Genomic DNA, 27,856 nt, shown 5'->3' with positions numbered 1-27,856 from the left:
TTTTCATGTATAACATCATTTTATTCATTTCAGTGATTCGAGATAGTGCAATTCTCAAATAAGTATAAAAATTAATTTACTAAATATATGCATGCTCTAACTGGTGCTGCAAACGTGATTCATCAAACAATAAATTAAAAAAAAGCGTAGACAATTAGAAATAAATTAGGACAGACGTGCGTGGGTCACGTGAGGGGTCGTATCGTTATGGCAATCTTGACGTTCTCGTCTGTCTTCTTCCACGGAGACAGCAAGCCCTCGCAGGAGACGCTCAGCTCCTTGGCGTTGCGGCTGCAGTGGGCTATGGGCATGATGCCTCGGAGGGTCTTGAAGGAGCTGCGGATGTCCAGGGACGCCCCGAAGAGCCGCCTGGCGCGGGCGTCCCCCTCCGTGCAGCACAGCTTGGCGAACGCCATGCGCAGTGTCCCGCGGCGCAGGTGGATCCGGCAGGTGAAGACGGCCGAGTGGCAGAACAGGGACACACAGTAGCGCCTCGCCCGCCGGTCGCTCTGCGCCACCTTGGCCCGGAACCTGGCGATGTCAACGGTGATGCTGTCGCCGACCAGCAGGACGAGGCCGTGCGCTTCCCGGGCGTGCCGTGTGAGCAGGGCGGCGTCCCCCCGCCACGGGCACGGCTGCACGGGGCAGGCGTCGCGCGAGAAAGGGCAGGCTCGCTCGTGCTCCTGGCGCTCCGGCTGGCTCAGCCTCTCCAGGCACCCCCACCTGCGGCACAACCTGCCCACTGCATCTCTCACACACGCATGTCCCTTCAGGTGATGCTCCTTTCCCAAGGATTCACGAGTCACTAAATATGTATTGCTTAGTTTTGAAGATATTCACAGTCAATAAATCAGTGCTTATTCGTGTGTGAAAGTTTTTTCACATCAAGTATGGGCTTTAGTTGACACACATTAATCTCCTCACATTGCAGTTGCGTTGCTGATGGTATTTGAACTAGAGGTGGGACGATACCACACTTTCGATACTCGATTCTGTATTGTTTTTTCAGTTCGATACTTTCGATACTCTCGATACCTTCGATACTCCAGGGAAAAAATGTTTCCCATTAAGTAACAATTATTACAAATAACATAAATTAGTTTTAAACTATATAAATTCAAAATCTAGCATACCAGCACAATGTCAGATTAAACTTAAATACATAATGTGTAAATAATTGCATTATATTAATGAAAGATATGAATTCATAATTATATATATATACATATAATAAAACCACCAAAAATATAAAATACAGTCCATAATCAAGTAAAGCTGACATGAGACACAGTGACCTTACAAAATGTTATGAAGTCCTTTCTTGGAGTGGGGGAAAAGTCACCAAGCCTAAATTATAAAAAAATAATTAGGCTATTGTAAAAAGAAAATCAGAAATTTTTGCTTGTTTGTTTCATTTTACAAACAACTTTATGCAACAGAACAATTTTCAATAAAATTTTAACTTGAGAAAAGTAAAATACAAAACAATCCGATCGTAAGAAAGCAATAACAAACGGGTATACTCAGTTCAAAGATTAATGAATGCACAAAATATGAGATCCGTTCCTTGGTAAAGCGCGTGCACCATTTTCAAAATCATTGCTAGTTTGCGCCACTAGTCTCGCTTGGTGCTGGCCATAGATGCTACTAGCGAAGTGCACAGTCTTCCTGATACTATCCATATCTATGGTGCGATAAAGTTATTTTCTTACGTTTGCAAAGGTAAACAATGAATGTTTTTCAAAATAAAAGCTTTAAAACGTAATTTATCAGGAGGAATATAACAAAAAAATTTGTGAATTTTAGGATTTTTACGCTTCGTAAAAACGTATGAAACGGGAAATTAATGATTTTATAAGTGTATGTTCCGGGAAAGGAAACCATTGTAAATATAGTACTTTCGGCGGGACCAAAATTAATCGGCGTATCACACGGGAAAATTTATGAAACGGGAACATATCATCGAGGTTCTACTGCAGTTTTATTTTGTACGATGGCGACTCAAAACTTCATTCAATACAAATGAACAAGCATTCCGGTATCGAAAAAATGTATCGAACTAACAGTTTCGATACTCGATACTTTGCGATACCGTCAAGTATCGAAGTATCGAAAATCCCATCACTAATTTGAACGTAAAATGGCAATTGCATGAAAATGCAGCCAAAAATTACAAAGATTCCATATTGCTTTAGCTTTGAAGTGGCTGTAGTGGTAACCTTTTAATTTTTTTTAAAAATTGTTTTTGGTAGCCTAAACATTGGATGGTTATAAATAAATTCTAGAAAATATATTACTAGTGATTTCTACAAAATGCAGAAAATAAATCTTCTTTAATTAAAAAAGTTTTCATTGCTAACATGAGTAAATTCGGCAATTGATTTTTTTTTATGATTTTGCTAAACCAATTTTTTTAAACACAAAACAATTTAATGATATAAAATATAATTGAGGAGTTTTGTTAAGAACAATGAAAAGTAATAATATATACTATGCTATCAATCCAAGCAATTTTTTTACATTTCTCATGAAGCGTAAACACACTACTCAATAAATGACGATATAATTTACTCCTTAGATAAACTGACTTCCAAAATGTACACTAATCATAAAAAATATATCACTACCATTTAAATTTTGATTATAATTTTTTATTAGAGCTAAAATATACATTTTAAAATGGTTAAATAACAGTCTAACTTAAAGAAGAATTAATGAAAATAAAAAAAAGAATTAATGAAATAAAAAGAATTAATGAAAATACTGACAGGTTTGAGCCTACAGCTCATAAAGATCCTCATTATTGTCAGAAACGCTACCAACTGCGCAATTGTATACATTATATATTTCAAATGTTAACGAAAGTTCAAGTTATGGGGGTGGTATTTTATTCCAGTATACACGCAATATAGAACATGCAATAAGTTTACACCGATTTAAAACTTCATGCGTTTGTTACAGAGGCTTACATATACATGAAGTTATCGCTTATGCACACAAATCATAGCCGCATGTCTCGCTTCAAGAGGTGAGAAGCAGCACGGAAACAGTTCCATGATGTAAAAACTTTTAATTTAATATACATTTTAAAAAACATCTGACTAAAACATTTTCAGGACCAACGCTACAGATCTAAGCAGGCAGGAAACTACGCATACAATTTTAATTTTATGTACAAAATGCTAATCAGTTTTGGTATTTCTTTTCTTTGACAATTAACTCCAGAAAACCTCATCTTTACCACAATGTTGGGTTGATTTAAATATTTTTACAACCAAAAACATAATAATTAGTTAAAACATATTACTTAATCTTTGCTGAATATTTATTTTTATTTTATGTTTGATTGTAACTTTTATTTATCATGGCCTATACTTAGGGACCGGAAAAATTCGCGGGTTCAATGACCTGCAGGATGAACTCCATAGTTCTAACATACACTCGGTCAAATGCCACCCACTCATTGGCTGCTGTCTCGTGAGACGTCCCAACGTAGCAGCCTGTGATTTTATAAAGCTTTGGTCGGGTGTTTCTCATTGGCCCAGAGTCATCCAGGTGAGTTGCGAGCCAATAGCAGAGGCAGCACTGAGGTATGACTATTTGTATTTTAGCCTATCGCGAAATGAATTCGCGAATTTTTCCGGTCTCTACCTATACTTCATTTTCACACATAATTGAAATATGAATGTAAGTAGTGGTACCTGAAGTTTTTGCACTGGAGTGCTAGTTTGGCTACCAGGCGCTCCATCGCCAGGTTCCTGGTCCGTCGGTCGAACGGGAGGTTGGAGCGGCAGAAGGGGCACCTGTCCACCTTCAGGCAGCAGGCCCAGCACACACTGTTCCCGCACAGCGCGCACGAGTATATGCCGGCGCCCTGGAGCGTCTCCAGGCACACGGCGCACTCCAACATGGCGTCCAGCTCTGCGCAGTTGGGGCACACTGCCTTGCCGGGGTCCGTGTTCTCCGTGTTCTCCGTGTTCTCCGCGCAGGGCGCGATCTCCCCGCCTTCCCGGGGAGGGAAGATGCTCACTGCAACACAGGCGGCACGACCGTTACCTACGTCAATTATACATGTCGCCAGGGCCGGCGCGTCCATACAGGAGAACCAGGCAACCGCCTAGGGCGCCAAGTAGCTGGGGGCGGCGCAGCACGACACATAACAGCTCATATCATATGTTTAACGATTATTGAAACTAGATGAAAATGGATTCTTGTAACAGGTTGGAATGTCTATATTGACATAAGTAATTATTTTAAGTCCACCGTGACCTGTTTATGATTTGTAATAAGTAAAAAAGTAAAAACAAAAACACAAGCATGCTTACATTTGATTGTTGACAAAATCTTAGGTTTACATTATGTATTTTGAGGCAAGGAAAATTTTTTTTGGGGTGTCCGGCCCGGGAGGGGGGGGGGGGGGGCATTAAGGTTTTTCGCCTAGGGCGCCAATTTACCTTGCACCGGCCCTGCATAGAGACCTGCAAAATTCGTGGATTCATTCGGTGATGGGCTAGAATTCAAACACACATACCTCTTAGATAATTATCCTATTGGCTTACTGTTCATCTGGACGAATCTCCAACCAGTTATATAAACCCTCAACCAAAGAAGGATCGAATCACAGACAAACCAGCTGAGACGACTTACAAGTCGGCAGCCAAATAACTTTCGTTATTTGCCCGAGTGTACAGGGGTATGTGCAGTCCATCCTGAAGGCCATCGAAACCGCGAATTTTGCAGGTCTCTAATTATACACTGTGAGTGAATAACAGAGGGTTTTTTGACGTGACGTCTAATAAATCGATGAACGCCGGCTGCACGCACGAAAAAAGTGTCCCGTTACGCACATTGTCCCGTTACGCTCATTGTACGCATGCGCCGCATCTATCTCTCTTCCACTCGATTGGAACAACCATCGATTCGACTTTTTCGAGGTACATTAAAACTTGAAACACACTCCCATTCGTTTCCTACTTTTCCTATCATCGTCCTATCCTTAACAGAATAACACAGATTGGAAGAAGTTAAATAGCGAACGTGTATAAAAGTTATGGTTAAAATAATCTCTTCGTTAAAGTAATAAACATATCTGAATTAATGAGTGCAGATAAAAGTAAATTTATCAATTAAATTGTAGATTTCATTTCACTCCTCCTTTGTATCCATACAAAATAGTGATACAGTGATTTAAAAAAATGTTTCAATTTTATTCATAAAAGTATAATCATTTCATCAATGTTTTGTTATGAAGTTGTCACGTTAAACTATCGTCCGTAAACCGACTTTACAGACAATCAATTTTTTTTCTTTCCATTTTCTCTTTATTTCTTTATTACCGCGGGAGTTTTAACAGGCGAGTTGACTGAAGTGTGAGTGGCGCAATACTGTGTGTGTGGACAGTTGCGACCGTTGATTCTAGTTCCAAAGATGAGTGTGAGCTGTGGACTGGACAGATACAGAGTGATTTGCGGACAGTAATTAAGTGGTGATTTAATTATTAATGTAAATATTAGTATCAATTACAACTGTATAAAATTAATTGAGCTGACCTTACGAACCCGTTTTCCCCCTCTCGTAACAATAAATAGTACGTGGTAACACTTGATTGTACTCTTAAATAACCTCTGGGTCAGAAACGAGGCACCGATGCGCTTCTCAGCCTAGTCTACTAGTCTAGTATGCCAAGTTTTTTGAATGCCTCTCAAAAGGTTCCACCCCGCCTAATGATTCAACAGTAGGTGACGTTTCAGGTTCTGATTTAAAAATCATTAATCTCTTAACGCAAAACATTGTGTGTTTAGATTTAGCACATTACGTCCTCTGCAACACAAGACGATTTTGGACACAGCTATCGGTTTACATACAAGTGTTGAGGTCTTTGAAAATTACTGTTGACACCAACTGGAGCTGGAGTTATTACTCTTACTTTGAATGAATGCTAGCTTCATCTTGACGCGAGCCCGTCTCCCGACAGAGCAGTGTAGCCGTGGCGGACTTAGGGTGGTTGTTGTCTGGCCGGCGCCAGCTCTGTGGAAGAGCAGCAGCCTTGCTCTCGGGTCCGGTGTGGCTAACAGAAGACTGTGTGGCCTACCAGTGTGGAGGACTGTGGCCTGCGCCCCTGCGGCAAACAGCTTCTGCGCTCTCGCACACAGGCAATTACTGGCACAGGACAACGACTGGTGAGGTGTATCAGTGCTGCCAACATTGCGGATTTCCTTTATTTCTTACCGATTCATCCCTCAGATTACGGAGAGGTATTTATTTAATGGTGAACGCTTTTACTATTGACAGTTGTTTGGAACGTCGTTACATTCTAGCTCTCAGTCGATTTATAATACTTACCTATTTATTACGGGAAACAAGGAAATTTTTATGACACGTTAGAAATCTCGTGTGTGTATCGGCGTAATGGAATATCTGGTGTTCTGTCATTACTTTGTAGATTATTATTATATGTGTAAATTCTGCCCGTGCTATTAATCTCGAAGTAAAATATATATTTTGTACGTAATTAAATTAATAATTCGCAACCTTGAAACGTAATCCCAGTGGCTGCCAGTTGTAAAGTTTCCTTGCGTTGTGGACACAGAACAAGTAGGGAAATAAAGAAGTGAGACTCTTACAGTGGAAACTGAAACCATGTTTCACGCGACATGTGTCGCTATCTGTTGGGCGGGCCCATAACTTCACGTTTTTTTTTTTTTGGTTATATTAAGTTATCACCTCTCTTTTCTATGTTGGCGGCGCAAAACTAATTTAATCGATGCGAAAATACTTAATACTATTTTCTAATAAACCGTCATGTAATAAATAAAGGAGTAGGAGGTGTAAAAACTCATTGCATTGCATTGCATTACACACCACAAAATGAGTGGCTACCTAAATAGAGTGAATTTTCACTGGTTTGTTTGCCTGACAATAGCTTATACATTACTTCTCCTAATAAATTAATGTAGTTATGTCAGCAATATATTATGAAAACTACTATCTAGCGGACGGGCCCATAACTACTTCAAAAAACTAGGTCTCAGTCTCGGTAATTAGAGTTTCTGTGGAGATCAGCCTCCGTCTCCGTGCCGCTGTGTAACGGGGTCCAAGAGTCCGATGGCGCGGAGACTGGAGGGGAGCGCTGGTCACGTGACGCCGCGCCCCTCCACCCCCTTTCCCAGCCGGACGTGGTAGGCATGAGGCAGGTCAGTTTCGTGGAAGGAATTGCGTGTGGTTGACGTCACCCCGTCTCTCCTCGCCGGCCGGTGGCTTGTTCAGGGCCGCCGAGAGATTCTAGGAGCTGTATCCCCCCAGACATTAGGCCTCTCAATAATATTTTCATACCGCTTGCAATAAAGCTTCAGGCTAAAAAATATTTTTTTGGCTTGGCTACTTTCCAGGAATCTTCGTTGTTCACAGTGCTCTCTCTCCCCCCCCCCCCCCCTCCTTCCCGAAAAACCAGTTTTGTCTGCTACATTAATATTGCCGACAAAAATGATTGTTTCTGAAACCAATGAAATATGTAGAATAATAAAATCTGGTGGTTGGATGTTATGTGTAGTGTGAGTAGATTAAATACAAATGTAGTAATTTTAAGACATTTTTTTCTCTGGCTATTCTGAAATCCTAGAGTGCCCCCCTCCGAGGCGAACCTCTGGATCTGCCACTAGTTGTTCACAATTCTTTTAGAGTGGGTATTTTAATGTATCCAACAGATCCAACCTCTTATTTTAGTTACGATATCCAAGACCTGCTAAATCCTACCCTCCCGAAAACAAAATAAAGAATTGTTTTTTTTTTTCCCGAGATATTTATTTACGTAACAGACCTAACCTTGGCAACCTTTAACAACAACAAGAAAAAAAAGTGCGAGAGGTTTTTAGTACGCGTCCTTACCTCGCTAACGAGCAAATTCGTGTGTTCTCATGTTGCAAACACATTTATGATACGAATTTCCGTTCCTTGACATTACTAAGGGTATGAACACCTTCATAGAAGTAACTACTAACTAGTAACTACTAGTACGTTTGCAGCTAAAGTAAACAATTTTGTTTTGCCCATGAAATGTGCTGTTCTCAAACAGTAGTTTTATTTTCTATGCGTTATTCTTTCAGTGAGCATTTTTTTATGCCATAAAATATGCAATATTTTCAACTGCCAATGAAAAGTGTTTTTTTGTAAATCTATTTTTGTATAAAAAGTTAATAATTTATTTTATTTCAGTACTATTTAAAGTGATGGACTTTTCAAAATATGCGATCGAGTTATGTAAATAAATTTTATGTTTAAATCAGTTTGTTAATGTGCATTTAAATCCTACATGCTACTAATAACCAAAACTACACGAATTAATAACGTCCACGGTGATTGGATATAAGTTTAATGACATATCTGAGTCGGTCAGACTAGCAGATGTTTTATAGGACTAAAGTTGACCGTCGCTCGGAACCTACCGAACAAGAAAACGTTCTGGAAGTTTTTTTTTGTGGACCAGCTCAGAATAGGAAGCTTTGATTTTAAGGTCCATTTTTTTTTGCAGCAGCACAATACTTGAGAAGAAAGGTTTAATTGACGACTGCTATTGAGTTAATCAGAATGTAGAAATGCATCGAAGACAGTAACGTCGAAAATATTTTCAGATTTAATTTTTTTCAACTGAGCAGCCAAGTCGTCAACAATTGGAATCAAGTAATGATTCAAGTTGGAATCCACTACCAACTGCTGAAACCAACAACGGAAAGGGGAAGAACCACAGACCCCGGGTCGCCAGCCTAACACTGCACGACTATTTCCCCTGAAGAAAGTCACTAGCGTCGCCGAGTCCAGAGAACATCCAGTTCCACTCGTCTTCGCTGATGACACATCGCTGGCCGAGATTCATCACTTTTGTTACAGCTTTGTTTACTTTGAGGTCGGCAACAATACAGTTGCGAAGTTGTTAACTTTACACAGCGAAACCATTCCGAGTCTTTTTATATTTTTCGATCGCGAAGTCAAATCCCGCTGGTGATTACTAATTCGTTGTTGTTCATTTCGTGTAAAATATATCGTATGCCAAACTAACGATATTACATATTTTTGTCTTACACACACCGTAAATAAGACTCAACTAGTTTTGCTGCCAAAAACTGACATGTAAATATTAGATATAATTCGAAGCTTGAATTTGCATTAAATGTTCACTAACTTGTAAAACCCAGTGGTAATTGCTCTGCCATTTGAAGTCTAGTCGAGGTAATTGCACGACAACTTTTCACAAGTTAAATATCCAAAACTTAAGTTGCATACTAATTTACAATGCATGTGGACAATAAACAAAAACAATCGCAAAACGCCTGTTTTGCCGCTCTATATTCACTGCGCTCTAGTGACTACTTTGGAAATCGGTAGATTCGGACATCAGAGACATCGCAACTGTAGACCAGGACAGTTTCCAGTGTGGCAATGTGACGTCACTCACACTCGGGGTCCACAAAGTCGGACTGCTGTGGGCTGGGCGCCGCGAGAGGGTAAAAGGTCAACAACAGACAGCGAGTAAAACAAACCTCTGCCCGTTCACTGTTCGTGCACGAGTCACGAGCGAGAAACGATTCTGTACTAACTGCGCCATGCCTTCACCTCGCCTACACTAAACAACAGCAACCACAGCAAGGTGAACAGTTACAATTGTTTGCAGACGCACTTCCGCGGCCGCCATTAATAACATACTCCCACGAACATAAACGTATTTGGCAATGTTCAACACAAAAGTTTTGTCCAAAAGTTTCAGAGGCGGTCCTAGGGGAAGACCTGAACTAAGCAAAAAAAAAAATCATGATAGTTGGTTCAATTTTTTGTAAAACTATTATTTTAATTTTCAGTGATTTTTAAATTTATGTTTACAAGAAGTCACAAATGCGCTGAAAAGGTTTTTAAAAGGTTATTATTTTTAAAAATTTCGTATTCTCCAATTAACTAATGGGTATTCAACACCACCAAAAAAAAAAAGTTTCCCCCCCCCCCCCCCTCCATCTACACCACCACTTTCTCACAATAAATTCGAAGGTGCGCAGAATGCTCAGTAAAACCATTTCAATCGCTGGAAAATTCCAGTTCCATCTTCAGACTGCACGGCTGTGTTACGTTGTTTTGTAGGGCGCAGTTCTAGTGTACTATGACCTGACCGGACTGATACAGTTTATTTGTACGTAACTCGCTAAAGAAATGCAGCTCAAGGTTCTTCTGTTGCTCCTCAATGCTTGGAAAAGCTTACGACACACGAGCTTCATGCAACCAGACGATATCCTTAACCTCTGACTTGCTTACGTCTTTATCAAAACGAAGAGCACACACACACAGTCGAACATCGTTTAACACACCTACTCTTTGACGTTTTGTTGAGCAACCACTAAGCGCTGTTTCCCTGTCGCTGTAATAAGTCGTTAACATTTAAAAGGCACATTGTACAGCGTAAAGTAAATCAGTCATATTTACAGCAGCCCTCCACCTTCAAGATTTATTTCTCCAATAATTATTCCAGAGCTGTCATTCTTCACAGTATAATTTTAATTACTTGATATATATTTTTGGACGAATAGGTATATATGCCAATTCACATTATATTGTTAACATATTGATTTGTTACACGTTTAGGATATATAAATAATAAAAAAAATAAGCATTATGTATGAATAAATTTATCACACCACTTATTCAACAGATAAATCAGCACTACACCGACTAGATAAAATTAACAATTTTAAAACATACGTAAAAAAGAAAAAAAAATGGGGTTGAATATCTGCTGATTATTCGCTACATACTCCACAGCGCTATTTATAACTACATCTGTGTTCAATTCCTGGATATCAGTACCACGCACGGTAATACTTTCAGCCTTATTTCCCAAAAGTATTATAAATCGTCTGAGAGCTAGAATGTAACGACGTTCCAAACAACTATTAACAGTAAAACCGTTCACCATTAAAAAAAAAAAAATTGGTTGTCTGTAAAGTCGGTTTACGGACGATAGTTTAACGTGACAACGTCATAACAAAACATTGATGAAATGATTGCATACTTTTATGAATAAAATTGAAACATTTTTTTTAATTACTGTATCACTATTTTGTATGGATACAAAGGAGTGAAATGAAATCTACTATTTAACTTCTTCCAATCTGTGTTATTCTGTTAAGGATAGGTCGATGATAGGAAAATTAGGAAACGAATGGGAGTGTTTCAAGTTTAATGTGCCTCGAAAAAGTCAAATCGATGGTTTTTCCAAACGAGTGGAAGAGAGATAGATATTTATTACTTTAACGAAGAGATTATTTTAACTATAACTTTTATACATGTTTGCTATTTAACTTCTTCCAATCTGTGTTATTCTGTTAAGGATAGGACGATGATAGGAAAAGGAGGAAACGAATGGGAGTGTTTCAAGTTTAATGTGCCTCGAAAAAGTCAAATCTATGGTTGTTCCAATCGAGTGTAAGAGAGATAGATGCAGCGCAAGCATACAATGAGCGTAACGGGACAATGTGTGTAACGGGACACTTTTTCGTGCGTGCAGCCGGCGTTCATCGATTTATTAGACGTTGTCACGCCAAAAATAGTCTCGTGTATAATGGAACAACTGCTAATTAATAACTTAATTTTGAAGTTAAACTTCTTTACAGCCGGTAGAAAAATCGAGGCTAGGAGCGTAACGAAAAGTGCAACGCTCAGAGTGGATGCACAAAATTGTGAGGAGGGGGAAGGGGAAATAACAAATAAAGTAGCCAGACAACTTAAGATGCTTCGCGGGTCATCGTCGCATTGTTTGAAACAATTCTGAACCTCCGTTGTGTATTTGGTTTGGTTTTATCGTTCAAGCGAATTACTGAAGTGTGAAGTTGCACTTCTAACGGACATGGCGACCACGCACCGACAGAAACTCCACGATTGTATTTTCTTGGTAAAATTTGGTGAGTGGTAGGTTTGATACAATGTACACAAATTTCTGGTAATATGGCAATACAGACAATGGTACAATTTGGTTACTGTGAGCATTTTCCTTTCATTACTAAGGGAATTAAATGGCGCCCACTAGAATAAGTAGTCCACACAATAACTAGTAATAAGTTAAGTTTGTATTTATTGATCTTCAGATTGTTTTTAACCAGGTTATAATCTTATGTTTATTAACACGCGTCGTAACTACAGAGGAAGTAAGTCTCCAAAATATTGTTTCTGGACCAATATTTTATGATATTTCAGAATCATTCATTATATACACCAATTATGACAATGGGACTTTATGTTAAAAGTATTGTAATTAGGAATTCACAATCACGAGAGCAGACATCATTGTCGAGGGTTCAGTGAATTTTATTCTTTGTCGACCTATGTAAGTCAAGTACACAGTTATTCAAAGACTTGGAATTATTTTATTGTAAATCTCTTGATCTGTTCCCTGTTTTGATTGTGAATTTTCGTCAGACCTGCATGTAAGAAAAAAATAATTGCAGCTTCAGAGCTTATCGTCTAACAAGTCTCAGTCTTTCCACAATATATTTAACAAGCTTTGAATTAAATAGTTGAAAAATAGCAAAACTCATTCAATGTATTAAAAAATTTAAACTTACATGATAATTATTTTTGAGCATTCATCACACATAAGCTTTATTTTCTTAAATTATTTATGGTGGTATATTAAAAATAACCACAAAGCATGTTTAAAACAACTTAAAAAAATTATACAAGTAAATTCTTTGGTTATTATTACAAAATGGAACTCTTGCATTTCCATCAAATATATTTCCATGCTTTAGCTATAACCTGGTGAAAAACAGTATTGGGAAACGCCCTAAAAATGTTGCATTAAAACATGGTCTAGCGATCATAAGATTTTTCGAGTCGTTGAGTCCGCATTGAATAATGACTAATTACATTTTAACATTCACTATATTGTTTTCATTTTAATGGAACCATAAGCAAGTTATATAAAAGGCATTTTCTTTTTTGCTTGTTTATAACGTCCAATACGTAAAAAATTATTTTTCAATTAGGAAATTAAAAAAATTTCAGTTAAGGCTTTTCATTTCTAGGCTCATTCAGAAAATCAAAATTGTGAAAAAAAATTACTTGTATATGTCGTTTGATATTGGATTGTGTTTGTTAAGTCATACTTTATTTAGAATTCCAGGTAACGAGATCTTCAGACACAAAATAATATCGGTATAATCGGAAGAAAAACATCTAAAACGATATCATAATATAATGAGCCATTTCAATTTAATACTTCGTTTAATTGGTATGTAAAAAGTTCTGTTGGTTTTATTTAATGATAAAATTTGTAGATTTTTTCAACCTTTGAAGTATTTATTGCCCAGCTTATTTCGTTTTTTTAAATCAATGTTGGATTTAAAAAACCAGCACATCCGAAACAACAAGACACAAGCAACCTTAGTGACTGATGTGTTCCCGTTGTAAGTATACAATAAATCGCAAAATGTACATCATCAAAGGTCAAGCTAGTTAACGCGATCACAGATTCCCAAGGAAAAAGCGGGCAGCTTTGCTCATGAAACCAGCGAACTTTATTTAGCCTATAATACAAAAAAAAATATCACGGAATAATGAAAGATTACTTCCCCTGCTCACCGCACAACGGCGCCACCAGCTTGACGAGGCGATCACAATGCCATCTCGTGTCGGGTAGTCCTACTAGCTTCCAAACAAAATTTTTCTTACGGCTTTGAAGACTTCCATAAGTATTATATACAATCAATAGTAATACGTAGAAGTGGTTCAAAACTAAAGTATTTTTATATAGTTTTTTTGACATATATATATTTAGTAGTCGCCATTATCCTTCCAAAATACAGAAAATACTCCACACGGTCGGGTGCCAACCAGAGATGAGAAAGTTACAGATGGAGCATAAGCTCTGAGCACTGTGGCCAGTTTGTTCACGTAAGAAGATGGCAGCCATTTGTTTATATAGTACATAGAAATGTAGTTTACTACTTACTCTTGTACACAATAATTTTTCTCGAGTCAACAGTCTTTATTTGTTTAATATCCATGCACTTTTCCACCACCATACATACATCACTTATGAGAAAATGCGATTTTCTTCATTGCACAATATGGCGGCGACCTGCTTCCCCCTTACGTCCCCTGGCTGCAGCGGAGATACCTACAAACTGTGTTTATGCTCCATCTGTAACTTTCTCTAATCTCTGGTGCCAACTTGTTGCCACGGGATGGCGGCTGAACGCGCGGCACTCACCCACGGAGAAAGAAGACCTCCTGGAGGAGAAGCCGGGCTTGCGCGGCCTCGGCAGCTCGCGCGGGTCGCTCCTGCGGCCGGCTGCGACCTCCATGTCGGGCGGGGCCGCCTCCTGCGACAACAGGCGCTGGCTCTGCGGCACACGACAAGGCGCTCATGCACGAGCAACTCCCGACTGCCGCGACCGAGACATCAGTTTATGTAACTTCATAATGTTCACAGGCTTTCACGGCCATTGTCTGAAGTAGCTTGGCTTCTGGGTTGTAGCCGCGTCCTTGGCGAATAATTCACCGATGTTTCGGTCGACATTGCAGTCGCCATCATCAGGAAGCAGTTACCTGCTAGCAGCCGAAATTATTATTTTTTTCCAATGTTGATGAAAAAATAAACATGGCTGCCGCATAACAGCCGACTAGCAGCCGATGCGGCTTGTTTAAATTTACCGCCTACCACTATAAAAATATAAACATGGCGGACTACATACGGTTTTAAAACTCCACAACACAAAACAAAATTTTTATAAGCATAATATGTACAACATCTGAAATTATTATTTCCAAGATGGCCTCGTGGCCACCAATCAAAAGGTTGACGGATCGAATCCCCGCGGTCAGGTTACTGCTTCCTGATGATGGCGACTGCAATGTCGACCGAAAAATCGGTGAATTATTCGCCAAGGACACGGCAACAACCCAGAAGCCAAGCTACTTCAGTTTATGAAACTGTTTTGGGGCCCACCCGCTACGTAGTAGCTTTCATTATCATATCACTAACATAGCTATAGTGATTCATGCATCAGCTATTACGAGGCCAACGGACCAATGAAAATCAATATTAACTGTGCTGTGATCGCAATTAAGACTATTAGTCGGTCTCATGATAATGCCTCAAATATGACACTTCTCTGAAGCATCTTCCTGCCACTGATGCTCTGTCAACAGTGTCTAAAACAACTGTATGTGGTTGTCAGTGTTCATAAACAAACACGTGATGCTTAGCCTCTGGAGGATAGAGTTGAAATTTAAGAATAGCCCTTAAATAACAGTAGTGACGAAAACAAAACATGGCTGTGAGAGAGCCTTAACATCAACTGACTAACGAGACTTCTACAATCAATGTTAGTGTGTGTGTGTGTGTGTGTGTGTATATACACATACACACTGATTACATTGAGTAGCTAGTAAACTCAAGCGTTTCAGATTAATTTTTAATAATGCCATATAACTATAACTTATAAAGTGTGCAGAAAATTTCTAGTATGAAATGTTAAATGAAATTTAACAAGATGGGCAGTATTTTAATAAAATTCCTTGTCGAAAATCAAGTCGAATGCCGGGAAATATTGGACTGTAACTTTTAGAAAGAAAAATACCTTAAAGACAGCGCCACGTTCGTGATGCTTTAGAGAATCATTAAAATGTTTATTTTTGACGCCTTGTTCATCCCAACATGGTTTTCCTGGCTAATAAATTATAGATATTTTTTTAAGTTGCCATTTTATTTCTTTCAGTATTTTTTCCCCTAAAATTAGTACTTTTCGTATATTTTCACTCTTGGTGTCATCTTTTAATTCTACGTTAAATTTGGTCTCGGGAGTTTCGTATTATAAGTTTACTTACAACACGAGAACACGCGAATTTGCACGTTACTGAGTTTAGATGTTTACGCATCACTGACGAGTGCTGGAAGACTTGATCACAGTTTCCCCCCCCCCCCCCCCCCCCCCCCCCCCTCCGTGTTCCACTCTGGCTCCCACAGAGCCTACGTGACTTGCTGCAGGCGAGGAGAGAAGCGAGCAGATTACGTGTTTTGAACACACTTCCGGTTTCTGTGTACGCCTGTTCTGGTCGGCCCGGACTAAATCCGCATGCTTTGATCCATCAACGACACACTTAAGGTGGGTTTACGATTGAAAATTAAGAATTAAGACTTAAGACTTAGTTGTGTACTTACCATATGACTATGTAAACTAGTGGAATGGTTTATGATTGTCGTGTGTGAATTTTGACGGGTCGTGTGCGAACCATATGATGACTTAAGACTTAACAGAAATGGTTATATTTTATATTTTTCGTTAAGACTTAAGGGAAGCGACCAATCACAACAAAACGGAACCTTTCAACCGGAAGTTTATGTTTTATTATTGGACCGAGCGAGACAGTATTTTGGGTTAGAATTCGTATATTTGTCATTTGTAATCATCATCCATTTCGAAAAATAGATATCCCATTTGTCAATAACCTATTTCAAACCTGCTTCTCCGTTTCGAATAATGGCCGACCATGTGTTTTGTGGTTAGAATTAACGACTTCTATGTCAATCATAAACTGGAAAATGTTGTCTTGACTTAATCGTGTGCTTGATGTTAAGTTATAATTCTTAAGGAAATCAATCGTAAACCCAGCTTTACCACAGACCCAGCTTCGTCTATGCGGCCAGCAATGTGGCTAGAGGTCAGCTTGAGTTTCGGTGTTGATAGCATACTGTGTGTCCGTTACTGTAGCAACCTTAACCAAAGAATTATTTAGTACATCTAATGAGGAACTTGTTGTGAAAGGATGCCCGATTTCTTTGACGCTAATTAAATATAGTAATACGGTGATACGACAATATGGGGAAACTCTGGTCAATTAGCATTAGCATTGGCGAAGCGCGAAACCATTCACTGCATTTCTTTCTAGCTGTTTTCCACTTCACGCCGCTAGATGCCACAACTGTAACTATTCTCACGCACTTCAAACACATTGTACGCAGGGGCGCAACAACAGGGGGGGGCAAGGGTATTTTGCCCCCCCCCTCTGAAACCTTGAAGTGGGGGCAAACGGGGGCAAAGAAAATGCTGTGTAATCAATTTTTAGATAATAAAACTGCTTAAATAACACAATTTCCAACTTGAAATACAAATTTTCCCGGGCCCCGCTTCAATAGGGGGGATCGATGATTCTTTATAAAAAGGTATATTGCCCCCCCTTTGGAAATTTAATTGTTGCGCCCCTGATTGTACCACAATGTAGTTACACGCCACCAGGTTCGCTGACATAACTTGTCTCGCGTTTTTATTTTTTTACGAGTTTCCAATTGTGTCCTTATTACAACATTTGCGCTAACACAACTTGGTGCATAAAAAAAAGGGGGGAAACCATTGTCGGTGGTAAATTTTGTTTGCTTACAGATTCTTCGCGATCTATTTCTATTTCTAAACATTTTGACAGCTTTGGGTTGGTTCAACCAAAGTAATTTCTACTTCGCCACGGAAAGAAAACAATATGTATTGCAAGAAGCTGTAGCTTATATATAGCTATATATAAAAAAATGTTCCGTGTAGTATTTTGTATAACTTTAAAATAAAAATTGTTGGAAAATTGTGATTTTACCAGGAATATGATTCACGTATTACACTGAACATAAACCGAATAGGTTATTGTATTAAAAAACGAGCGATCATGATTTCCTTCAGATGTCATACAGGGGTTTAAGAATTATTTGTATGACGCTGACAAAAAAATTACGTTCCCGGACATTTATTTCGGACGAGTTTAAATTCATCTCCATCGGCGAAACTGGTGTAGATGCATCAAACCATAAGTCAGCATCAATAAATTTATAGCAGCTACATTACAAATAGACAAAAAAATTCGTACTCTACTGTAACCAATCACAAGAGATGAAAAAACAGAGTTAATTTACAACACAATTTGTACTTATGATTAGGCATTTCCAATTCCCCCCCCCCTTTTTTTTGCAAACCCTTTTGCTTTTCCCATCATGTTCTCATGTGCGTATACAGAATACACGGGATGACAAAGAGCGTTCGCCGGGGGTGAGAGGGGGGAGGGGGGGGGGTTTGGTTGAATTACCCCCTTTCCTCGAAATCCTAAAAATTATATCATTCCAACCAACAAAATAAAAAGAATTTCAAAGCAAACAGAAGGTAAAGAGGTTCTTTCTCTCCCCCCCCCCTTTTTATTCCTTTCCTTACAAATGAAATAAATGAAATTCTACAAAAACGCTCCTGTTGACAATGTCTGCATGACATGGATACCGAATGAAGTAATTATTTATTTCGCATCTGGCCTTAGAATTCAAATTTATCTAACCAATACAGTGTCAATATGATAGCACAAAGGTAAGCACAGAAAGACTCGATTAAAATTTGAAAATTACAATCACCGACGATGTACACATAAAATATATTTTTAACGCATGTGTGAAGCACTTGCCAACGCTACACTGCTATTTTGTTAGTACATTTTTAACGTTTTAATCAGCGTAGGCCAAGAAAGCATACGATACGGCAATACAGTTTCAGTTACCAATGCTATTATCTTATAAAATATAATTTTCAAAAAATAAATAAACATAGCCTATGCCCATCTGGAATAAAGTTATCTGTATAAAAGTACTAAATTTTTTTAATAGGTCCAGCAATTTTCATGGTTACTTCTTACAAACAAACTCTCTCTCTTTGTAATATTGGTATAGATTACATTAAACTATAATACTGTAAGACCGTTGAACTTGTAACTATTTCGTAGATTAGCTGACCTGTTGGTCACGACTTTTATAACCGGCGATAACAAGCGAACAGAGAGGAAAGCAGACCAGATTTCAACGTCACTTGCTTTGGTGAGCGAGCAGGGAGTTGGTTACCAGCCAGCGTAGACGCTACAGCCCGAGCTACCGAGAAACAAGTACCTAGTGGTTCATACTCTTTGAGGCGACTAACGTTCGCTTTCAATTCGGTTGCAGAACATAGTAATTGTTGCGAGTCGCTATTTATCGAGAAAGAAAGAAAAACGAAAATACTACAAAAGTTGGTTTACCACCCCTTAAAAGGGCGTTTTCGAATACCAACTATACTCTGGAAATCTGGAGAAAAAAACCGTAGTGATGATGGCGATGAAGTCCAGGGAAAATGGAATATGTAATTCAAACCAGACATGATAAAACTGAATTTTTTTCCCTTCAAATCACTGCAACAAATTATTTGTAACAATTTTATCGAATGTTACTTATTAACAAGTCTTTAAATAAGGCCTTCCAAAACGTGATGCGAAGGCAGGTCCACTTGAATGCGAAATCCAATGTCTTACACCTCTGCGCTACCTCGCTACATAAGAAATAGTCGTTATGATTTTAGACAACTGTGTGTGTTTAACATGACTTTTCAATATCTTTGAGCAAACTTGTACAAAAAAAAACCTAACTTATAGGTTGGATAAACTAAAAGATCCGGACACAACATAGGCATTTCACCAACCCAACACAGTATTATAAATTACAGTTGAACTTCACGTAATTCATTCTGATCAACTAGAATCATCCATTGCAATAATCATTTACACGAGCCCATTATTAGTCACGAGCGTACGCAGAATTTCATTTCGTGATCGGGAGAGGGGCTTTCAAATTCTTCCCATTTGTTGGTGGGAACGGTAGATTATTTTTAGGAATCGGAAGAAAAAAAAATTGAATTACAGCCCTACCTCCCCCTCCCCCTAAATCATATATCCTGTTATTAGTATTATGTATAGTTCACTCTATGTTTAACTCTTATTCAATACTATGTTATTGCCAAGACCGTGATATGTTTTCAGCCAATCAGAAGTTCTGGAACGTCCTAATATGTAGTCATTTGAGAACTTTATTTAAAAAAAAAAGCCAGTGCGTGTTTTATTTTATTATGTTCGCACAATGGAATGACGCCACCAACATCGACGCACGTATAGAATGAGAAAAAAAAAATTCTGCATTTAATTCCCAAATTCTTGGTTATTATGGGCATTATTCTTTAAATACTATTTTTTTTTCCACACTTCTAACTCAAGCTGCATTCATTTCTTTAAGGCCGAAACTACCATATAATAACAGAGGAATGGAGTTAAGTTAATTCCGTTGTAGACACAATGTTTTATTATTTTGTGTTTTGTGTTGAGTGCTTATCGCTATAACTGTCCATTTATGAATACTGTGATAATTGTGTCCGGGTCTAAAGTCTTTTTGAGCAGCCTATTCCTTCGGTTAGAACTAGTTTCGTTTAGAAAACACGGTATCAGTACAGCATTTTTTTTTTTGTTGTTAAAAGTGTGAGTAATGGATTTAAAATTCAGTGGAAGGAAGAACAAGAAACTAATATATGGAGATCGAAATCAAATCTTTTCTTTCACCGGGCTCGGTTGTCACAGATGACGCAACATTCAAACTAGATTGACAGCAGCCATATTTCGCAGTGTTGTTTGTGGCTTCTTAGTTGTTCAAGTCGAAAATCTATTATATTTTTTATTATTATTTGTTGGTACCCAGCAGAAAACCAACGACCAAAGCTTGAGGAGGCGAGGATATGGTGTTAATATCATCGTGGTACTGTGTTACCAATTATTCTGTAATATCTGGACACACAGAAAAGAGATTGGCATAACTCCAGAATCCGTGTGAATCGGTACTTGAGAATTTATTGAGCTCTCTCATAATGATCGAGAAAGTTTGGTAATCGTGTAGTAAACCATAAAATGAGCATCTATTTACATTTCCGAGAATTTAATTTGGGAAAGGTAGTAACAAGCAGTAGCGTAGCCAGGATTTGTGTATGGGGGGGGGGGGGGTTAAGAAGCATGGGGTCCCCCCCTCTTAAATGGGGGGTCCAGGGGTCCTCCCCCGGAAAAAAATGTAATTTTAAGGTGTAAAATAGTGCTATTTTAGCAGTTTTCGGTACTTAACTTTAAATATTGTAATGGTAAAAATATTATTAATTTTTTTAATAAAAAATTGTTTGAGTGGTGAAGTAAGAAATTAATTAAAGATATTTTAATCAATCCAAGTGCCTTGTCCAAGTCCACTCAAAATCATAAATCATGCTCGAATCTCGACACTACAAAAAAAATAAAGAAATAAAAATGGTTGGGTTTCGGCAGAACTGGCCTATTCCTGGAAACAATTAGCTTTAGCTTGAAGAGTTACCCAGTCACCACCTGCTTATAATTACCACGCTGGTTGAAAACAATAGGTGTAAGATATTTGAAAACTTGGGACCCGTCATAAGACACCAGGCTTTTAGCTAACCTGCTTTCAGATAAGAAAAAAAATAATGGCTACAAGGGGGGGGGGGGTTAGAACCCCTAACCCCCCCCCCCTGGCTTCACCACTGGTAACAAGTCCATCAGCACCCTTTAAAAAAAATTTTGTCGACCTTCCAACTGAGATCATTACAGAATTAGGGTGCGCTGAGCTGAGAATCAAGGCAGTAGCCAGGGTTCTATGAAGGAGGGTGTCCAGTTTAACAGTTATATCATTATTTTGATGTGTAGATATTTTATGATTAAAATTTAAAAGAAAACTAATTGCAACACTTAAATCTCAGGGAATACTTAGACTTCTAGAACGCCAACGTTTATTCAAGAAAATTTTAGCAATGATGATGTTAGATAAAAGAAAAGAAAAATTTAATATTTTGGTTTTTATTTATTTTTTACTTTGTTCTTAAGTTAATCATTGATGATTTCGTTCAAAAAATCATTAACATACATATATATTAATGTATATATTAATGTTATTAAATACATTAAACACGCATGTCAAAATTGTATGAAAGACATGCTTACTTAATACGTGTGCAAACCTGATGTAAATAATGACTACTTGGAAACAATTCCTGCTCCTTCTGTGTATGAGTCATGTCGGGCTATAATGAGGAGGAAATACATTATTCCACACTACAGTAGACCACTATAAGGCTTCCAATAATCCTGCCACTGCCTCTCTCTACAAACTTATGAAGCTAAATTACTATAATTTTCTTATAGTCTTCGCTATATATATTTTGTTCTATTAAATCCTTGAAGGGGTCCTCAACCCCCGGACAAACACCCCCCCCCCTCGCCCAGAATGGCGCAGTGGCTGAATAAATGTGGGGGGGGGGGGGGGGGGAGAGATGAATGTGAGAAGAGAAACTGCTCCAAGAAAACCCACCGGCGCGGGAGAAGTTTTTTTTGGGGAGGGGAGATAATATTTTTCTCATAGACACGTGGTTTTCGTATATTGCTGGTACCTGCATACTATGTACATGCCAACGTAGAGCGGTAACATTTCGCATGTCATACATATTACGATACAGGATTCCCCCGCAACCGCCCTTCCATGCTCCTTCTACTCGTGGAAAATCTTTCCGCCTCGAGAAGCAAGCGTTTCATTGACCTCCAGTCAGTTTCCGAACATACATCCCAAGTTGTCGCTCGCTCGTGGTATTTTGCGGTCAGAATAAAACTAGCGTTATTCCGAGGTTTCATACATTTTAACGACCTAACCTAAACAGCCTTTTATTTTTTCCTCCCAAAAATAAAAAAATAAAGAACGAATTTCTGTGGCGGTTTCAATACTTTATAAAAGATTTCACGCTTAAAGTAGTTGATCTAGAATTTTTTTTATATACTTCGATCACCTAGACGTGCGAAAACCTACCCTTCATATATATATATATATATATATATATATATATATCGTAACATACGTACGACAGGAAAAAAAAAATACTAATATGAACCAAAGTGAATTTATTCGAGCGTCTGGCTCGGGGTAAGTGAATAACAGGCTTACCCCGGCGCGGCGGTAGATCGAACATTTCAGAAAACCATCAATCTCGGGCGCCTGGGAAGAACGTATACATGAATAAAAGTCATGCGCCAAGCAACCATTTTTAGTTTTGTTTTTAAAATTCAGATGGCATAAATGGATCAAAACAAAACGGCGCAGCAAGTGTAAAAAGCTCGGAAGAAGTAGTAGTAGTAGTAGTAGTAGTAGTAGTAGTAGTAGTAGTAGTAGTAGTAGTAGTAGTAGTAGTAGTAGTAGTAGTAGTAGTAGTAGTAGTAGTAGTAGCAGCAGCAGTAGCAATAGTAGCAATAGTAGTAGTAGCAATAGTAGTAGTAGTAGCAATAGTAGTAAAAGTAGTAGTAGTAAATCTCATGTCAGTATGACTTTATTTCCTAAAAAAAATTAATAATGTAAGCAATTATGTTACTAAGAAAAAAATATAACATAAATAAATTAGTAGAAAAGTATTGTGTATGTAGTGCACTAAGGGGAAAATTAAACAAGTTCTGCACCGTTTGTAACTGGAACAGCGGGAGATGGAGGGGGGGGGGGTAAACCCCACCTCTCACCCACTCCGAAATACTAAGAAATCCATCATTCCCACTAACAAAAGGAAAGAATTTGAAAGCAACCAGCAGACGGTTATATACAATCCAGACACCTCCCCCCCCCCCTCCCTCAATAACCAAGGACAAGAAATTCTACGTCCGCTCTTGATAACTGGTGATTTAAAAAAAAAAATACCTTTTTTTTTTTCAACAAATTATTACAAACAATGTGGCCTTACATGAAATCAGAGAAACGTACGTATAAACACGCAGCTCAGTAAATCATCACAATGCTACACCGGTTCCGTTAATCCGTTACGTTAAGATATTAAACGTTCTAACCTAAGGTACCCACAGTTAGGTTACTAAAGCCTAGATTGCAGGTACACTGAGCAAGTTTGCTAGCTACTCACTCGCGTTCTCCAAAGTTTCCACGTGATGTAATAATTTTATTCTTGCGTCACGCTGTTAAATTCGTAGTATATTTTAACTGAATAAAAAAAAACAGAGGTAGTATTTAAAAAGCAGTTTCGTTATTTGGCTGTTTAAAAAAAAATATATTTCAACGATCAATAAAACACATGCAACAGCAAGCTAGTAGGTAAAAGCGAGTAAAGTAAAACCAGTCAACTTGGATCGCTGGAACAAAAGACAGTTATTACCATGAACGTGTGACGCGATTACTGCTGCAACGAATGAATTCCGCAGGCGTGCAGCCAGTAGAACTCTCACCAGCACTCTTGTAACAATGCCGTCAGGCGAGACAACTCACCCAGTGCTTGATGCGTTCAAGCATGGCGTGTGGTTTTTTTTTTTTTTCCGAACGCCACGCGTGGTCGATGTCTCGCTCGGGCGACCACCAGCTGACCGCTTCGCGCGACGAGCGATGCGTGACTAGCTCCCTCCCCGCGGCGCGGCGCTGCCGGCGGCGAGGGGAAATATGTCGGGTGTCCGTCGCGTGAATCACGCGTCGTTCCCCGCCCCCCCCTTCCTCTTTTGACGACAAGAGTTTTTCGCGGGAACAAGGCGGAGGCCCGACTCGGACTTATCTGACGCGATCACGGAGTTCAGATACGCTCACGGCGTGTTTCATCCTTGGTTGGCTTGATTTCTGCAATCAGCGCTGTCCTTGTTTCCGGTGTGCCCTGTTGCCAGATGTACGCCATGGAGATCAAAAGATTTTAACACACAAGTTTATAACGAACTCTGTAATTGCACTCTTGCACGTAAAATAAGATGGATTCCTTTTCGTTCTACTTCTAACCCGCTCGACCGTAGTACTTTTAGGTTGTTGTGAATCAGTTATGTTCGAAAACTTGGTGGTTAAGATCTCGTGTACACGACCAATGTCCTACGTTACTGTGAATTTTTCCCGATTGCGAACGCTATTGTTGGGCTGCCGCGCGCTCTCGACTCGACACATCCGTGCCGTGAGGGAAGCCTACAAATCACATAGTTTCGGTTCCCTGCAAGAATTTCCTAAGATTTCCGAAGTTTTGCGTTTTGATATTAACGCCACTTCAGCCGCTAAATCAGAAGTTTCCAATGAAAACAAGAATGTTGTGACTGACCTAACCTAACCTAACCCTTCGATTTTTTTAATTTCAATTTTTGAGAGAAATCCGAAGTTGCACGAACGTGGTAGGTAACCGAAACTACGTGAGTTGTAAGGCTTCCCGTGCCGTGACGCCAGCGAGCGGCACGTCACCGACTCATCGACGGATACGTCACTTCCCCCCTCTCCTCCCCCTCATGCAGCCGCTCCGGCCGTGAGACAACAGCTGACTGACTCCGCGCGAGGGGGGAAAGTGTTATTACTCACTCAGCGCCGTCAAGGAGACCTTGTTTTAGGAACAGCGTGTGGCAGCCGGGTTCCGCGGCACTGCGCAGTCATCGCTCGATCAGCGCTTTGAGAGATCGCCAGCCGGGTAGCAGCAGTAGGCGCGCAAAGAAAAATATATATATATACGTGAGAGGGGAAAATTTTGTATTAAATATACCGTCGATATACACCTTGTCGAAATTATCTTCTGCCTCAATTTTTTTACTTATAACGAACTTCTAAAATTACAATTAGTTTTTGTTACGATTATAAATCTCATCTGGGAAAGGTAACAGAGAAATTTGCCTATTACTACTAACCCTACCTTTACCGCTCGACCCACTTCACTACTATTACTACTACGACTTCTACTACCGCCACTTTTACCGAATTCATTACTACCACTCGTACCAATACTACCTACTACTACTGTCCCAACCACACTTCTATCACTTGTACTTCTAATTAGCCACCCCTACTCCTACACAAGTAACAGCCTTGCAGGAAGACACAAAATAAAACAATTTTGAAATTTAAATGTATGACTTTAATTAAAATGTAAAAATGTTTCTCTTCCATAAAATACTCGTGAAATGCCACTCAAGCTTATATATATATATATATATATATATATATATATATATATATATATATATCCCCTTCCCCCCGGCTCGATAATTTCCCGTCCCACTCTTTCCACTTCAGAAACAAACGTTTAACCCCTGTACTTTTGAATTCCGCCACAGGCCTTACCCAACAATTCGACATGTCTAAAAATAGACCCAATATTGACCTACTTTCCCGAATGATTCTCCTTCTAATGCTTGGTTGTCTTCACTCAACATCCGTATGGATTTATTTATATTGTTGGGCTACAAACATATTCAGCCCATTTGATTTAAATTATCTACATATAATAAACTTCCTGCAAATTTACGGTCACTCTTATCTGAACACTAGAAATCAATCTTTCTAACAAGTTAATTTATCACTCCAGTCACCTTATCAATGAGGCAGGAAAATAAAATGAATGTATCTGTATTGTAAGTATAAGGCTTACATTTGTGGCCTCTGAAACATTTGTGAAGGCTCGTTTGGTTACACATTGTCGTCACGGTATTATTTGTGTTTAAAGCAACTACGCGTATTCGTGTGATCGTGGGATGCTAAAATATGTTGTATATATTATAGTTGAATACCTTGGATGAAATCCAAGACTTACATTCAACTGCCCCGAGTAGCCAATACGTACAAAACTCGTGGAGACAGCAGACAGCGATGAAAAGATACCTGTTTTAAGTATCGTTTTCCTGCTCGACTTGATCTCTTACACCTTTAAAGTTCATGCTGGTCTTGCTGGTTCTGGCAAATAGGTATAAACAGGAAATGTAAACAACTTTATTTTTAAAGCATGCGCTGCAATTTGTGAACCCCAAGGATTTCCAGTACGAGAACGTAATCGTTTAATGTCCTTGAGATGCTTTGTGCTTGTCAGCAGTCTATTATCACTTTTTTTTAAAACACTTTATAGAGTGAGTAGTATACTTTGGTATGTCCTGAGACACGGGTTCTGGGTGTGGAGCCGATGAGACGTGGAGCCTGCTGATTGCTCTGACGTCATGGCGGCCATCTTGGATTCTGACGTCACGGCGGTCATCTTGGATGGCATTGACCTTGACCTTTGACCTTGACCTCTGACCTTGACCTTGACCCCGGCGGCACCCAGAACCCGTGTCCCAGGACATACCAAAGTACACTACTAGAGTGTTATGCTGTGAAGTGAATTCTCCCCTAATTTTCTTGGATGTGTCCCCTACTGTATCGATACTTCCAGCCATAGCGACACTGAAGCCTGCGGTACTCCGGAAGCCTGAATCCTGTGGTATAGGCAACCTTCCGCGCACCAAAGAAAAAAAGTCACAGTGAAGAAGAAGAAAAAAGCTTCAATATCAACAGCGGATACGACGTAATCGGAAGTCCGCCGATGGCGCGGGCAACCAGAAGTTTACGTGAGAAGGTTCTAGGCCATCTCGATAGCTGCTCAAGACGAGCGTACAAGGGCCTGACTTCGAAGAGCAGTTGCACAGGCGTGCAACTGACTTTCCCTTTCTTAATTTAGTTTAGGCTGGCTGGCAGCCTGGCGGGAAAGACGAAAGTCGTCCCCACAACAACCAGTACCAAACCAGTGGCGGATCCAGGGGGGGAGGGGGGGCACCAAGGGCAATTCCTCGCCCCCCCCCCCCCCCCGAAAAACCAGTTGTCTGCTACATTAATATTGCCGACAAAAATGATTGTTTCTGAAACCAATAAAATATTTTAATATAATTAATGAATTTATTGTAGAATCATTAAATCTGGTGGTTGAATGTTATGTGTAGTGTGAGTAGATTAAATACAAATTTAGTAATTTTAAGACATTTTTTCTCTGGCTATTCAGAAATCCTAGAGTGCCCCCTCCGAGGTGAACCTCTGGATCCGCCACTGTGCCAACCAAACCAATGCGGACAGCAATGTCCAATTGCCCAACCCCCGCATGGTAGACTCTTTTCTACTCTGGCCAACTCTTCCAGATCCAGCCTTCTGTTTGCCGTAACCAACCTGCACGCATAATGCATGATTTTTACACCCCGCATGAAAGAGCCCAGGGTTTACCTTGTG

General features: G+C 39.3%; 1 protein-coding gene across 4 annotated transcripts; it reads right to left on the bottom strand.

Moving 5' to 3' along the window:
* LOC134537864 (E3 ubiquitin-protein ligase SIAH2-like) lies at nucleotides 1-24,761 on the bottom strand. 4 transcript variants are annotated; one of them, XM_063378754.1, is made up of 4 exons: nucleotides 24,149-24,761; nucleotides 14,246-14,357; nucleotides 3,702-4,029; nucleotides 1-723 (listed from the first exon to the last, which is right to left on the bottom strand). In XM_063378754.1, the coding sequence occupies exons 1-4, from the start codon at nucleotides 24,170-24,172 to the stop codon at nucleotides 186-188; spliced, it is 1,002 nt and encodes a 333-aa protein (XP_063234824.1). In that variant the 5' UTR covers nucleotides 24,173-24,761; the 3' UTR covers nucleotides 1-185. The 4 variants fall into 4 exon arrangements, with proteins under 4 accessions (XP_063234824.1, XP_063234821.1, XP_063234823.1 ...); XM_063378751.1 differs by having other exon boundaries at nucleotides 14,246-14,378; nucleotides 24,149-24,734; XM_063378753.1 differs by having other exon boundaries at nucleotides 14,246-14,378; nucleotides 24,039-24,291.
* Nucleotides 24,762-27,856: the final 3,095 nt, after the last annotated feature.

The sequence above is a fragment of the Bacillus rossius genome, chromosome 12, assembly GCF_032445375.1.
Source record: "Bacillus rossius redtenbacheri isolate Brsri chromosome 12, Brsri_v3, whole genome shotgun sequence".
NCBI classification, from domain to species: domain Eukaryota; kingdom Metazoa; phylum Arthropoda; class Insecta; order Phasmatodea; family Bacillidae; genus Bacillus; species Bacillus rossius.
Note: the sequence above shows the minus strand (reverse complement) of the source record. Positions and strands in the feature narration are given on the sequence as shown.